General features: G+C 31.1%; 1 protein-coding gene across 1 annotated transcript in view; it reads right to left on the bottom strand.

Annotated features, from left to right (window-relative positions):
* The window catches only part of LOC144847864 (nuclear receptor subfamily 0 group B member 1-like), a 51343-nt gene that overhangs the window by 23058 nt on the left and 10469 nt on the right, over window positions 1–17816 (bottom strand). Inside the window, exon 2 of the mRNA XM_078704412.1 lies at window positions 11481–12092. Within this exon, the coding sequence (XP_078560538.1) occupies window positions 11481–12072 (592 nt within the window). The 5' untranslated portion in view covers window positions 12073–12092. The remainder of the gene's footprint in view (window positions 1–11480; window positions 12093–17816) is intronic.

The raw sequence follows: 17816 nt of genomic DNA, 5'->3' as shown, positions 1-17816 counted from the left end.
CTATAACTTAATAACAATTTTTTTTTTTTCGATTAGTCTTATTTAAAAAAATTATCAATGTAATTTTTTTTGTGTCCTGAGATAATGCCTACGGATGTTACTATAATTAATTTAATATATTTTTAGCCCTAATTCAATATCTGTAGTGTTAAAAATAAAAACATGTAGGCGGGCAGTGTAATAGAATCTGGAACATGTTTAAGCTTACTTTGTTTGCTGAGAAATCAGTAAAATAACCATCACTTTCAAACATATTTAGTGTTAAAAATAAATGGATAAAGTTAAAAACTTTAACATAAAGTGAACTAATTATATCTATGGACATTTTGAAGACTGGTAATATTCGCAGGAGTGGAAAGGTCTTAAGGTTGCGATCTTGAACTGCAAAGTAGGGCAGTATACATCCTCCACTGTCTACGAGAGAAGCTTACAAGAACTAAGGGAGTGAACGACACCGGTCATCAGCACATAGCTGCTTTTAAGTTGTCACTTCCACTTACAATCAAAGCCTATGTTTCAATTCAAACCCAAGTCACTGAACTTAGTAGTTACAGAATACAGCAATACACACAATGTCAAGACATATGTAACAGTGGACAGAGGGTTGTTTTTAGGAAGGGGAGTAATTAGTAATGGGTCAGAAAGGGTAACACAAAAGATTGAAAATGTATGTCACAAATATAAATTGAATATCCAATACAAGTTATGGTTAGAGACAAATGGGAATATATTTACTTTTTAATATACAGAATATTTAGGACAGGGTTAAAAAATATAGGGTAATATACTTTATGCCCTTCTTCCATTTTCTCTCTTTTCCTCTCATTTTATCAATTTATATATTATTTATTATCTCTCTTTTCTTTAAAAGTATGTAGAGTTCTAGTGTGAAGAACTTAACATTAAAAAACCCCAAAAAATGAATAGAACTAGTATGCTTGAATACCAAAGATAATACTGTACTTATATATCACTTTAGAAAAGGAAGACAAATTAAATATACCGATAAAAGGCGTGGGATGGATGTTGAAAGATAAATAATTAACTGTAGTAATTGATATTAAGAATAGTTAATTAATGAGCAAAAATGTGAATGTTATAAACACACCCATTATGAATAAAAAAACATGATCCCAAGTGTAATGGTCAGAAGAGGGTTAGACATTGAAGGTTACATTAATTATGGAAAGAAATATAGAAATTTACTTAAGGAAGTTGGGATACACAAAGGATAGATGCATTCACACTGGAGCTGCATCAGAGGAAGAAGTCAAATTTGATTAGCACAAAAAGGGTGTGTAACATTTTGCAAGGCCTCACATTAAAAAGATAATTCATAGATGATTTAATATAAACACGTAACCTACTTGGCGAATTAATGTAACCAAAAGATAGAGAAAATATATGTGAATTAAGTTGTGTTTGATTGAAATCTTGACAACAAGATTTGTCTAGTATCATTCATATAGACAAATTCCATATTTATACATATTAAACAAATTTTGTTTCACATGTGATGTCTGTATCATGGAAAGTTAGGTTTATGGGTTTTATTTTAAGGTCTATAATACAGGCTTCACATGTGTTTAGCATGTGACCTAAATTTGCTCAGTATCATGGTCAAGTTATGTGATACAGTAGGGAGAATGTGCTAATTGAATGTTATATTGGGATATGTACAGGCAGATTAGCCAATGATTACAACAGCTGACATAAACAGATCTTATGTAAGAATACAGAAAGTGTGAATGACTGATTAAATAAGGAAATAAAGGAATTTAATATATGGGAAGCAAAAACGAAAGAGAAAAATGTGATTAGGAAAGTTGTACAACTATGTAAACTTTCACAAGGACATTTATTAACATGTTAATTACATGATTAATAAACAAATTAACCAATTTAAATATAAAGTGCTCAAGTTAGCATGATTTTTGTTTTTGTTTTATTTTAGTATGTAAAAAAGATCAAACCATGGAAAAACTATTTCTCCATGATCAAACATATAAACTTATTATTGATATTTCTCGGTATTCTTCTTATGGATGGGTAAAGTCTCTTACACACGTATTCGTCTTAAATTATTGTTCAGTGTTCTATCTAGATTTTCCAAAATATGTATAGTTGAAGGTACTTTTATTAGTTTTTTTGACAATAAATACCTGCACGATCAAACTGATGGCCTGTTTCTGCTCTGGTATTCTATCTACATTTTTGACAGTAGCTAGAACTACACAAAAGTACAGGTTATGTTTCTTATCACCAGATGAATAGTTCTTAACTTCTTAAATGTGATGGAGAATAGAGTAGAAAGTGTAAAAAAGAAGGAAAAAGGCAAAAAACAAAAAGAAACCATTTATAACGAGATGAGAAGAGTCTTTGTTTTTCTCAACATTTGATCGTTCCCATCTAAAATGTAACTTATCCTTGGAACTGAAAACAAAATGATTTTATAACAATGATAATTTAGGGTTTAACATTTTGCCAAACAATAAGAAATTGGCAAACAATAGAATGTAGAATTGAGTAACATTATGACATGTACTAGTTTACATGACCTGTCCTAGATACTTTATAGTAGTTTAGATATGTGGGAAGCTGAACAAAAAAAAATCACATTTTAGTTTAATTTTAAAGAAAATAAAATGTGGTTATTAAATAATTTCAGCTTCACACTAGGTGGGTTTTCTAGTACCTGGAATTAATTCAAGTGTGTCACCAATGAGTTTTCTATTTTTATTTTAAGGCCTATTCTTTATGTTGTTGGTTGGGAATGAGGCACAATTTTTGTCTGCTGAGGCAAGTTCCTGAAATAACAGGTTTTCACAAAGTATAACTTGATTTATTAGGCCTACCAAGAAATACTTAAACCGCAAGGGGTGGGTTTCCTGCTACTGAAAACAAAAAGAATGTTTGAAACAAATTAGATTTTCTTGTTTTTCAATCCAGGTAGACCTATACTTGGAAGGAATAGTACAGACAAGGAAATACCAATTGCTGATGTGAAAAAAACATGAAGAAAAAAAACCCTCTCAGACTGAAAATTAAAAGTATAAGCACAACTTCAGGCTGATATAAATTATTGAATGAGTTTTAGTTACTTCTCCAAATAAGAGACAGATTGTTTGTCAACAATTCAGCAATCTCAGTATAATTGTATGCCTAACCAATAAGGTGAAAGACTAGATAATTTAAGATGATTTTCAACAACTATTATAATAAACTAATAATAATATATTCATATTTGATATGAATATGGTAAATAGATAAAGACTATATTAGATATTAGCTTAAGTAGCAACAGATCAGAGAGGATTTTCTGAGTCATTACTCCTTAATTCCTACAGAATGTCACTAGTTTGGTTACATTACTCAAATTGATAGCATTTAATATGCATTTTACAACGTCAATTTACAATATTTTTTTGGTATATATATTGCAATCTATCAGCAACATTAAGGCAAATACAATCAGATATCCAAAGACTCATACAGTAAATATTTACATGCTTTAGAAATATTAGAACACTTTAATTTTTTTAAACAAGTTTTTCTCTATATATTATCAGATGTTTCTATGTGTATGTGTTTTCAAAAGTATATTTAAATACAGTATATTATTCTTGTTTTTCACACAATTTCTTCTCATCTTTTTTTCATTGTAATTATTTTTGATATTTATATTCTTTCAAATAAATTGTGGAACATGTTTGGTTATTGGAAAATTATGAAATATATGAAGAAAAACAATAAAAAATTTAAGAAATAATATGGAGAATACCAAAGCTTAGATAATTCAACATTTCAACAATTATTATATCATCATCATTATTACTAGTCGCATCACAGGATACTGATTCAGTAATATTGCACTTAAAGTATTGTTGTTAATTACCTAATTGATTTGCATATAGCTATTAATGGTAATTGATTGTTATTAGAACAAACAACTATTATACTGTCAATTGTTTATAAACTAGTGATCCTAACAAAGGTGTTGACTGACACATGTCAAAGATACTGTCAGAAAAGCATTCTGTAAGTGTAGGCAGGGGACATAAAAAGGTTATGAGTAGAAAGCCTTTAATTTGACCACTGCAAAGATAATACATCACACTTTCAACTTCAATACAGTAATACACATTGCTTTTAAAAACTCTATAAATATAAAATAACTTTAGCATTGTTTTGTATGTAATTATAATACTGAATGGTCAATATGGATTGCATTCTTCATCTGGCATTGAAAACAAAAATGTAACTAAAAATATGGAAAGAGCAAACAGATGCATCTGTACACTGTAATTACAGCATTACAGCAATAAACACTGCAGTAAGTATACATGATAACAGCCAAATTAAGCAGGCCAAGGTAATCAAGCCATTGTGTTGATATCAACAAAGCCTGCCAAACGTCCCTGACATTTACCTCTGTGCAGTATGCTAATCAGGCCTAGCTGCTCAGGTGAAAATAGTCCTTGAGATCTTCTGTCACCATTGTTCAATATTTGCCTAAGGAAGGCCTGTTAAATATTTTGAAGGAACTGATCAACATTCAATTGGAGAATTTCCGCACAATGATAAACATATAATTAAATTTGTTTGAAATTTTATATTAATCTAATATATGATGGAAAATGAGTGTTTATAAATAAAATCGCAAACCTCTTTTATTGAATAATCTATCGTTATCAATATTTAATTTTGTATCAATATATTTAATATATCAATTTAAACATGTAAAATGTAGCTTATAGTTTAGCATTGAGTATCTACTAACTTTTAAATAATCTATTATATCTATTAATAATATTCAATAATTATTAATATTTATATTAAATATACATTATTAACGTCTTCATATGACGTAAGACTCAAAGACAGATGGAAGTTGGATTTTCATTTGTCATGCTTAAGGGGACCAAAATGAAGTAGTCCACATGATGTGGACAATTTTACATGTAAATCACTCCAAATTTGGGCCTATACCCCAGGGTGTGCTTAATACTGTATTAAGCTTTCATAAGGTATAATAGATATAATTCGTCTATGCTATTGATCTGAATGAACTTAAATCGAAAGTCAACAAACACTGAATGCCGAATTGATCTCAAAACATTCATATACATTTTCCGTAGGGTAACTTTAATGCCATAATATCGATATGTATTACAAATGTTAACAGAAATTTGCCTTTAAAGTACAAGATTTAGTAAGATTATCAGTATACAATGCTCACTTTTCTTAGCTAACCAGAGGGCAACTGTACTTTCTGAATCGCACTTCTGTGCAAAAGGTTAAGTAATCGCTTGATTAATGGATTTCCATTATAATTGAAAGATACATAAAAGAAGCCGACAATTAAGTAGACAAATCGTACTTATATAAATAATTATAGTATATTATAGTACTATAATAAAAAGGTTACAAAGGGTGAAAAGAAAAGAAGAATTGTAGTGTATAATTTTTAATTGATTTGTAAAATGGGTACTAGTGTGTGATGGTTTATGACGGTCAGTGTAAGTTGGTCAGGGTGTGACAGACAGGGTTTGATGGTCAGGTTTTGATGATAGTCATGATGTGATAGTCATGTTGAGGTTGTCCATATAGTATTTTACATAAAATGTTGTTCGTGACCTTAAATTAAATCGAAAAAACGTAGGGAAAGTATTTAATAATAGTACAAGTATCTCTATGCATTAAATCATCATTTGTATATGGCCATACATTTTTACAAATAAACTTATTGACTTGTTGTGGGTAAAAAAAAATTAATAAACATGAATAATTTATTATTTAGTATTATACAATCTTTGTCGGTGATATTAATTTTCTTGTTGGGCGTCACCTGGCTTATGCCAGACATATTGTACAGATGGCTAACATGTTTGCTAAACATTAATATTTATAAATAAATTCAAAGAAAAGGCTTAAAAATATACAACCGAAAGCTACATTTCCAAATATAACATGAACTATGAATTTCTATGTTAACAGAATCAGATGGCACTTTGCAGATATTTTATTAGATGCTTTATAAAAACTGCAAACGTCCCTGAACTTTATGAAATCAGGTTTTATATGAGAAGTTGGCGACAGAGAATGCATTCATTGACTATCAAACATAAAGGCTTTTTGTATGTCATCAAAACATATCTAAAGTATGTTTTAAAACGACTACAAATATCATATAAAAAAAAATATCAATAGTTCTAAATCGAATAATGTAATACAGAATGAATGTAATGGTAAGTTTGGTTTCCACTAGAGACGCAATGCAATGACATTCATAGACGCATCACAAACAAGATGAACGATCACTTGTGATTGGTCAAATCATGTTATGCTAACCAATTTTTCATGAGGGTATAGGTAGTGACTCTATGTTTTTAGCCATGAGAACAATTCTTATAATGGATTTGAATTGTATTCTAGAATTGCTAAGCATGGCACCTTGACATATATACCAAATAATCAGTGCAAATTGAGAACAATTTTGAAGTAAGATGGTAGAATTCTAGAGATACTGTATGATGAACTCCATCCAAGCTAGTGATCTAGGGGTTGTGAGTCCCACCAGAGGAAAACTTGCAAAAATGTTCTAAATGTACAGACTATTCGTTACATATACATCAGGCAAAATGTCTAAATACCACAGGAACTATTTACAAATTCTTTACAGTATTGACATTATGATAGGAATACTAGTGTATATATACCCCTTTCAAATCACCTTCCTAGTATATAACACACCGACGGGGACATAGCATACAAGATACAGGTGCTGACAATCCGATACGTGTTAAATGCTACAGTTTACTAGGCGATGCGTATAGATATTATAGTTTTCTAGGACTTGTCATCTTTCAGAGATATTTTCTGTGTCAATGGCAATAATACCTTCACACTTCATCATTATATATTTTGCATCTATTTATCCTTGTCTAGATTACAAATATCTCTTTATTGTATGTGGTTGGTAGCAATAGTTAATAGCTATGTGTCATTAAAGTTGGTTTCTGTGTCAATGACAAAAATAAACAGCAATAATTCCCGTTGCGTCATTACCTTTAATAATTATTTGCGACAATGATAAATTCTATTCATATGGTACACACAAAGGCATACAAACATTCCAGTATAAAATTGCTATTTTTAGGTGCGAGTTAAATACTTTGATTGGAAATATGCAGTACAGTGTCAAATATAGAAAACAAGCGATCCATATTTTGTCATGTAAATATTTATACAAGTTATTACTGTTATTGTATTTAGGGTTCATTTTTGCAAGTCAATCTGTCCTCTAAATTATGACCACTTTTGGTGGTATAAAAATAAAGGGGGACTCTAGAGTGTAGAGAGATTTTTTACTAGTTTATGAATTAAACCAAGGACAAACGGTGCAGTATTTGAGAGATCTTTTCTATAGCATTGTCTTTACACGTTTGAGATGAACAAAATAATAATTTTACAGTCTAGAAAATTTAAAAAGACCACAAAAATATACATTGTATTATTTAATAAGAATTATTTCGTAATTCAAAGTATAATTGTGAAGCGCCAAATTGCACTTTGTTATAATGAGAAGTTGTATATTGTATAGAGTTGACTGTACTATCAAAATAAATTATAATCAGTATTATGTAAATGAAGTTGAACTAGATTGTATTTATCAAGGTCATCCCCTTCAGATCCTCGGCAATAACAAAGTATACTTTAAAGTTATTAAACTAATAATCAATAAATGAATTGTAGTAAAACCTCAATTTAATAACGCGATATTATTAATGAATAAACAATTTATGTATCTTCTTATAGCACAATTAATTTGGGGCTTTTCTGTAAAACTATGAATAATAACAATATATCTATTCCCATTCTTATCGTATAAACATTCTAAATTTATATTGTAAAAATCTTATTGCATTATGTTTTATATTTTCTATACAATTCATATAAAAGAATCTGGAGCAGGTTGCTGTGGGGAGAGAGAGACACACACATATAAACTGTTTAGTTGGCTACAATGTACTGGAGCTACAACATACAATGTGGTCAAACTAGCTACTAGTATTTTACAGCCTAAAAAACATACAGGCAGTCAAAAATCTAAAAAAATGACATTAATTATGCCCTTGAAATGTGCCCAATAATGTTTAATTTCATCCTAATTATAGCAATGCAAGTAGTGAGAACATATTTGAATTTGAAGATTTCTGAGTAATAACATCTATTACAGTTTTGTATTATGTTTCAAAGGCTAAACAATTACATGGTCTCTAACATGATATGTGGCCGGTAAAACACTGCCTTTTTTAATAAAGAGGTATGATCACCAGTAAAGAATGCATAGAAGTCCAGTTTCCTGGACTTTCTGCATTCTCACTCCTGAGGACGATCAAAGCATATTGATCGAAACGTCAAGAAACTCAACAGTTCTTTTCAGAACTAACATACGTGGTGTACCGCAAACTTATATCAACAACATAGCAATCCTTCCAACATTCAATCTACCCTACAGTAGTATCAATTTGTTTTTGAGCTACACCATTCAGCACACTAGTTTGAGTGTGACGTCAATTTGTTTGCAATTCCTCATGGCCCACTATAAACGGTTTAACCAGAAAACAAACAATACATAATATATTTTTAGTAAAGTATTACATTTCATCGTAGTCATGCATATCATTTTCCCCAAACTTTTTTTGTATTAATTTGTTTTATTGAGATTAATATTTCAAATAATATCTAAAAATCAATAGATAAACTAATTTTGCCCTGTATTTCATAGACAGTTCAATGCCACATTCACAATGTCAAAGTGCAGTACAGGAAATATGCATTGAGATCTCACTCATCAAATACAATTCAAATTTAATTGATATGTCTGATTCATGTACATTCCCTAATTCAATGCCTAGACAAAATATGCCACAATCCAGAGAATAATAAGTATATTCAATATTTAGTATATTTTAGTAGATATTAGTATTTTTATTTTCATTTTTTCCCCTCATATTTTCAGTTTTCATACTTGGCAATTTTGAACGTTACCATATCTATCTATGGTACCTAAGTATATTATACAGTATATCTTATATTTCCTTTCCAACAAGCTTTTTTATAAACAATTTTGTTTGCTTCCTGTCTTCTATATAGTCTTATATATGCGATTATAATAAATTAATTAATTATTATTATTTTATTATCAACAAAGATTCACTGATTATATTATGACACAATAAGGTATAATTGTTGGGTGTCCTTCATAAATTAATACTACCTAATGTTGAATGGGTAGTTAATGATTCATATCCAAGCCCACAGTAATCTGGTCTAGACAACAGATTACATTAATCTTTAGAACACTGTAATTAATTAAAGAAATATTCCTCAATTGGTTTGTATTACACAATAACTGATAGCTATAATAGTTTGTTATATTTTTATTTGTCAAATAATGTTCTATATTTATCAGAAAAATGGTGTACATCAATTTCATCTTTTGAGAACAAGTGCTGAATTCTACTGTAGCACAAATGTATTGAAAGTGTTTATATATTATTTGACTTTTTAACAGACCAAGAAGCCTAGACGGTGTTAATAGTACTGTAGGTTGACTGTATAATTCATATAAAACATTAGCTTTGGCAGATGATGCTTAACTGTTTCAAAGAAATTGACGAAAAACATGTTTCGTGGGAAATTACTTTTCTAACATCGACTAAACACTTTAGGAGAACTAGAGGGTGTACTGTCCCACCGAAAAAATAGTGCGAGTATCGTTCTCGTTATTTGTAGGAAATAGAGTAAAATGGGTTTGCCATTGCAGCTTATAGATATATGTAACTACTGTATACCTCAACTATACAACATTTCAAATTCATAAAAGTACAGCTTTAATCATAAAATATATGGTTAACGATTGATGAATAAATAAACGAATAAATGTTAAGTCTTTATGGTAATGATGATTTTTATTCATCCAAATGCATGGCATGATACGTATAAAATTAAATTTATAAATGGTGTGTATTTTAAATATTATTATGAACATTTTCCAGACAGTTTTTCAATGCCCAGCTGTCGGGGTCTGACTAAACGTAGCCACCATGCATGACCGCACATCAAATGCTTTCCATCTAATTTACAAGTGGCAATGACCTTGAGATGGAAAATACAGGCCAGGTCATTGCAAAACATCTAACAATATTCATTGCGATCTGATGAAGCATTTAACGTTATCATTGTTCGCCAAGCGCGGTACGGTAAAATAACAAAGCGGTACATCTCATTAATTAGATACAGTGCATGTGACCCCGTATACCCGGAAGGAGGATTTTAAAACCAAAAGGGAATCTATAGTATGACATTAGTATTCTACGAATTGTACTATCCTGTATAAAAAAAATAGAATAGCTATCTATATTGAATATGAAATTCAAACTTGGGAGATAAGTATTGAAATACGTATAACAATATTTGTAGCAGGAGATTACAGTGTGTAGATGAGTTTGCAAGATGTGATCTTGTTTGTAACATTTATCAGCTACTGTATCTCTGATAAAGTGTTAGATAAGGAGATTATTAGCCTGATTATAAGTAGTACTGTTCATGATAAAATCAAAGGGTATGTTGAGGTGGTCTAGTAGCCTAAATATCTTCTACCCAGGCTATGCTATCTTCTTTCCTTTTCCTAGCTTATTTTTCTCAAGCTTCTTTGCCACTCTACTTTACAGCTATATTCCTCTTGCCATCCATCCAAAAATCTTTTTACCCCACATATGATTTAAAAAAAAATTACATACATGTATATATTTATGGAGTACGTGTACTTAAGGAAAATAAAAAAAGTGTGACTTTGAACATACATACACAATTCATGTATTATCTTTTAAACTGATAACACATTGCTGTCTGGCGCCATAATAATCGATATACAAGGCAAGAGCTGTGGGAATCATTGTGAGAATATAAAGTTGCTTTTAAATAACATTATTACTTTGTTGAGAAAGATGATGATCTCAATCTTTTGTTGGTCTCCATAAATTGATCGTGTTGGCGATGCACTAAAATTATATGTAGAGTCAAACCTTCTTCTGGAGATCATGTCATAATTTATTAAACTGCAGTTACTCCATTATCTTAACTATAATAATGTACCATTTTTATTCAATGTAGAAGTTTATGAGGCAATCACGGCAATATGTATGATTTACCCATAAAAAAGCTTCAAAGTAAATAAACATTTTTTACTGCAGTAGAATAAGAAATTTATGTCGACAGAAAACCGAAAATTGTAGACCAACTCAAAGAAGTATTTCTGAGTAGTTGCCGGTTTTGCTATCTTTTTCTTTATGCAATTCTCATTATGATCTCAAACATGGAAAGAAGTTAGATTATAACAAAATGTATCTCTTAAACCATTGAGCAGTTGCTCCATGCTCTGACGCTAAACATTTAAAAGATATATAACATACCTGGATTAAACAAAATTGCTGACTGTAGAAATGCATATTCTTTATCGTCGAGTTCCATCGTTTCGCATCGGGTGAAAAAACTGTCCATCAATTGAATGTCCGATTTTGTTGGAATGCCTTGAAGTGCTGCTAGACACTTCATCACAATACTCTCGTTGGACATTTCACAGCACGAGTCTGTGGTGTTTGCACAATCGCAGCATAATATATACTCAATAATTTCAAATCGGAATCGATATTTGGTCATGCTTATTAACAAGAGTTCTGCCCAGCAGTGCTTCAAAAGAAGCGCACGATCTTTTGAACTTAAACAGCTGCATGATGGTAAGGCTTTAACGAAATCTACAGTTTTTAAAAGAAGTTGAGCTGCTTGCTGGCATACTAATTCTGGGTACCGTAGTGCCACAACAACGGGAGGTTGTAACCGTGATGTACGTTTAAGTATGGAGTCTACGAGCTGTGTTGTTGGGTACGCAACCGACGTCTCTTTACTGGTATGGTCTTCTGCCGGTGGTGTTGATAACAATGAAAAGAGGATACTATTTTCCTTTGGTTGTTCCGGACACGCACACTTCGGAGGTGATGATGGCATTGCAATAAAGCCTGGATACTCTGAAAGACAAATGACAATTGTTGAGTGACTTGTTCAACGTACAGTAGTTTAACTAGCAAACTGTATCTCAATGAAAATATTCAACAGTCTGTCAGAACTTATAACATACAACTTGCTCGAAATGAGCGTGTCAGAAAAAATAATGTCGGTACTATGTCTCATTAGGATATCGTTCTATATTTCAGTAGGAGACAGGCAAGGCTGACTAATGGGTGTTAATAAACCATTTCTTTATTATACAACATTTGATCAAGGTGTTACTTCCGTTGTCTAATCAGAAGGAAATCCTTTCCTAGATCTACGGATTTTCCTTATAAGCAGAGACTTGAGTCACTATATGTTTCTAAGATATAAATACCGGTAACAGAAAATTAAGAATAGTTTATGTTCAGTCGTATTAATAAAGTTTATACTATCCTGTCAAGATTTAAAATAATGAGTCGATAAAGGTGTTAATTTAAGATTTGGTAATGACTTTATTGAAGAGCTAATCTTTGTAATCAAATGAATTACCGGTGATAAAATGTTTGCAACTTTTCTCGAAGGTGGTCGAAGTTGCAATTGATACAATATTTGAATGCCTACCAAACAGATAATTTTCTAATTTTTCTATCAATTGGTCATGGTTTAAATTATGATATTAATTTAAAATTATTATTATTGTCTACTTGTAATTTGGATGTATATTTTATTACTTTAGGTTTTTAATTAATGGGTCTTTTCAGATCCTCTCTTGTACAAGATGGTAACTTATTGCACTATACTCTGTTTAAACAATTTCATTAATTTATCTAAATAAAGAATATGTTCTTTTTTTAAAATAGTCAAGACTATTGTGTCATCTGGGAATTTTCGAAAAAGATTCAAAATGTAAAAATCGATGTTTCTGAAAACCATCATTTTCAGCAAAAACCTTATATTTTGTCATAATCAGGTATTCTGGCTACAAAGAAAGAAATGTTTAAAACATTTTTTAATAATTCTTTTGAAATTTAATCTGAAGTGGAAAGTTGGTTGAACCAATTTTTACTTTAAAACAACACGACTGTCTGTAATATTTAGCATTCACACTTTTAAAAAGTGTGCTAACGTTTACACAAACAACTTGCTAAGGAAAAGGTGTTAATATTCACTATCAATAACACACCAGAATGTATAGATTCATAATGGAAATCAATAGAAATATTTGCTAGCTAGAGGTGAGTGACCGCGGTACCATAGTTGTGCATTAGTTAACACCGAATTATACAGTAGTTAAGAATAAATTGTAACTGGAGACCGTTTAAATGGAAATAAAACGCACTTGTTATGCCAAAATGTGCTTTAAATGCTTCGTCAGAGATGCGCTTGAAGTAGTAATTCTCGTGGTCTGACCTCCGCAAGATAATAAAGTGTGAAATATGTTAAGAGTACAAGTTATCTCATCAGAATTCTCTTGAGAATCGATAATTATCTAATTGTATTTTACGTTTTCATGAAAGAATCGGAAATTGATAACCTCATCATCTCTTATTATACTGAAAAACATAATAATTATTGCTCTACATAAATTTGCTGTTGATTTATATACAGATTTTTTTCATAACAAAATTGAAAAGCTTGTCTCAATTTTCTAAACAAATCTCTCGATAAATACACAACAAAACCGGCATCGTAGTTTTGGTTGTTTTTCACACTTTTTATTTTCTATAATATTTTTCTAATTTTCTGGACATTTTGGGAATGGCAGAATGCAACACAATATATAAGCCTAATGTAGATATATTTTTTATACAACTACCATTGGGGAGAAGGTGGGTTGGTTTGAGATTATTGGGATTATAGAATTTAAATAGCCAAGCAATATTTATCGTGAAACCTTAATTCTTCCACAAGGAAACAAGACAAACACAATTTATATTTAGTCCTTGAAAGGTATTGTTACTATATAGGTACTATAGTTGCTGATTAAAAAATGAAATTAATATGCAGTATATAGCTACCAGTTTGTCATACATGAATATTATAAATAAATTAACTTAGTGGCTGGGCCCAAGGTTAGAGTAAAGACATAAAATGTATTGACTAAATTTTACATTAAAATCACATTAATTTCATTTTTCTGTTTTTCACAAGAAGAAGCCGACTCAAATGGCTGTTCACATACTTCCAAGGTCTTTCGCACAATGCAATGAAAACGAATAATTTGAGAGATTTCTATATCTGACTTGTTAAAAAAAAACAAGGTTGAATAAATAAACGTTAATGTTGATGAGTTTATGAAGCAATCATGTGATTAAAGTGTACCATAATCAAGTTCAGTCTGAAGTCAGGGCCACCGTAAAGAGAAAATCATCTAATTATCTATAGCTATAACCAATTCATCATCAATGTCGATAGGTAATTTAATATTAAAATACAAGCGACATATAATTATAATTCAAACGATGATGATGATAATAGTGATTTTGCTGAGCAAAGATTCTAAGGAAAGACCACACCTAACATTGTTATGAGCTAGCCACACCCACCATTGCTGGTAATGTACAGTAGGTCATACCCACCATTGCTTGGAAAGAGGGTGGGGAGAAGAGGAAAGCTACAACATCCATTGCTAGACATAATGTATATTTTTATAACATAGGTTATCAAAGTAACTATCATACAATCCCATCATCTCATCTTATGTTTCCATCTCCTAAAAACGAAAAAAAAAAAAATCTTTATCGAGCAAAAAGAAAGATACTTGGCATCCACTGGATACAATACAGTAATTGCCATGAAGGTGTTATGAATTACTATGATATCTTTTTTCTTTCCTTGGATGTTCTAATGAATGCCATTCCAGGTGTTGACATCGTTCAGTCGATTTCAACAATCACACATACTGTAGCGGAGTAAGAAAGTTTTTTCAGCAAGTACTAAAATGGACATATAATTCTATTTTCAATATAAAAATAGACCTATATCTGATTTCAATAGTAAAAATAGTTCAGTTTGCAGTCAGGGACATAGATGAGAGTATTACAGTCACGTTCGCAGTGTCATTCTCCTATCTAGTTACATATGCTGGTATTATTTGTTAAGTACTGATGGTGAATTGGCCCAACCGTGTCGCTTAACCATCATTTTGATACTTGTTACGCATTACTGGTAGAATATGGCCATGACTTTGTAGGGTAACTCTAGTTTTACTGAACCTAATACTTTAATAGCTACTGTGTGGACATGAAAATACATTAAGGTATGTTCACATGGATCGTTAATACCTGTATGTTATATTAATAAGTTAGAAGTTATTTATACAGGTAGAATATGGCCATGACCAAATTTGGCTCATTAAGCAGCATAACTGAAATTAAAACTCCCAGCTAGTACTGTAATTACTATTATATAACATAAACTGGTGTCTACATACAGTATGTATCATTCCTAGAAATGCTATAAATAAAATATGGATGGATCAACGTTCTTGATCAATGTGGCTTACAGCTTGTGTCAGAATCATACTAAAATAAGTCACTTTTGCCGCCTACATGACCTATCATGTTCGACCTGATTCATGTATGTTCCTAGGTAGCAATTTACAGCAGTATTTCATTCCATGTCTTAAAGCGTGGAGATAAATGGACCATAGCTAGCTGTAAGCTCAGCTTGGCCTTAGCATATATTCACACTCTATAGCCATATTTTCAGGTGCATTTATAGTATCAAAGCGATTATGTGAAATGGTGGAACTTTGTAATTGTAGATGAAAATGGCAATGTAGGTCGAGTTGAAAACTGTTGCGTTATCATCATACACTGTGAACGAATAATCTTTTAAAGTGATTTCCAACAATTTTGCATAACTTTTTAAGATCCATATAATCCTCTCCTAATATTGCATCCTGATGGCTCCAATGATTACAGCAACCATCTCAAACTCACCAGCAAGGGTCTTTGAAGGCTATGCCACCTTGCCTACTAATAGTATCAATATTAATGGACTTAAGCTCTGTCTACACTATCATAACTAGTTTGACAAAAAAAGTGTGATGTGACCAAATATGGTAGTGATATGACATCACTGTGTCCAGACCGTACAGACTTACTGTAAGTGGCAACCACATTGATAAGCAACCTGGGAGACAATCTCTAACCACTCCTTTTGGATACCACGTTCTGTTTTTCAGATGTACATTGTACGTACATAGGACAAATGACTTTATGCCCCAACAGAAAGACAAGGCAACAAGGCTTAGTTAAGATATTTTCTTGCCTAGGGAAACAAGCATGGCACATATAGGTCTCGAACATATGCCTCTTTGACTAGTCCAATATCCTTTACCATTATGCCATATCACTCACATTTTCTAAGCAATGAGATACTCTAGGAAACAAGCACATTCCTCTGATTTCAAGGGTTATTCAACCAATCCTAGCATCTTCTTATCATATGGTTGACTCTTGCATCCTGTTTTCCAGGACCAACGTTCTGGATCCTCCTTTGGTAATTGCCAGTTGGGTTGTGAGGAAAGACCTTTAAACTAAGTTCAGTGGAAGACTGGTACTCTTATTCACTATTATATTTCAATAGCGTAACTAGTTATTGCAGTAGTCAAATTCAGTAATGTTGCTAATAATCTCTTTAATAACAAAGTGGCCTAATGCTACCAGCAATAGTTGATTGACTGGTGAGATACTGAGCTTAGATTAATCTGGACAGAGCAGACAGTATTTCCTATAATAACAAAAGATTACCTCAGCCATTACAATAATCATAATCCTCACAATTAACTTAAAATATTAAGTTTTATTAAATGTAAGTTAAGTTTAATGAAACTTTAAATACATTAAAGATATGTGAAAATTAAGAAATTTGAAAATATAGTACATTTTTATATAATTTTAAATTAAATTATTGAATTACTGTACACTCATTTTATTTTACATAATTATTTTTATACAAATATGTAAAGTAAATCAAATGTTTTTACATAAAACCATGATTAAGCAAAAGGCTAATTTTTAAACATTAGTATATTTACAGTATAAGGTGATCCATGACAGAACGTTTTTTTCTACATTTTAGGTTTGTGTATAACTCATATTAACTCATAAATAAATGTCAATTTCTAATTTTTAATAATTTATCTCATGTTTATAACATATTCATTCAACTCCACCCAAACCCCTGAGTATGGTTGTATTTGCTATCAAAGACTGGACAACTTTTCAGATTTCCAATCCTTTTGCCATGCTATAGCCGAGTATGTACGTATTTCTTGAAGAAAAAAAACCTTTACTCTCGCATTAATATACATTTATGTGATCACCTAAATCGAAATCTGTTTTTTCCTTCGCAATAAAAACATGCACTTTGATATCATTTTGTTGTTTAATGTACTATTGATACCTTCATTAATTAAGCAGCCTGAATGTGTAAATCATTATATATAAGAATTGTGCAAGAGTCACAATGTGTACTGCCGAAGAAAAACAATATCATCAGGCTATCTTCTTTCATCTAATCATTCAAATAAACAAGACGAAGCATTTTCCTATTGTCTCTAATGTCAGTTGTAATATCAAGGTGCTTGACAATGATTCCATTGTTATTTTAAGCAACATTTCAAAAGTATCAGGATCTAATTGACCCAAATTCAAACAGTTTAACCTCTTCAAACTCTCACCAATCATACTCGATAATTTCAGCGTCAATACTGCAACCCCCTTAAGCGTATTACCATTCTGATTCCCCTT

The sequence above is a fragment of the Antedon bifida genome, chromosome 7, assembly GCF_963402885.1.
Source record: "Antedon bifida chromosome 7, ecAntBifi1.1, whole genome shotgun sequence".
Taxonomy (NCBI): Eukaryota; Metazoa; Echinodermata; class Crinoidea; order Comatulida; family Antedonidae; genus Antedon; species Antedon bifida.
This window is presented reverse-complemented; position numbering and strand designations above follow the sequence as displayed.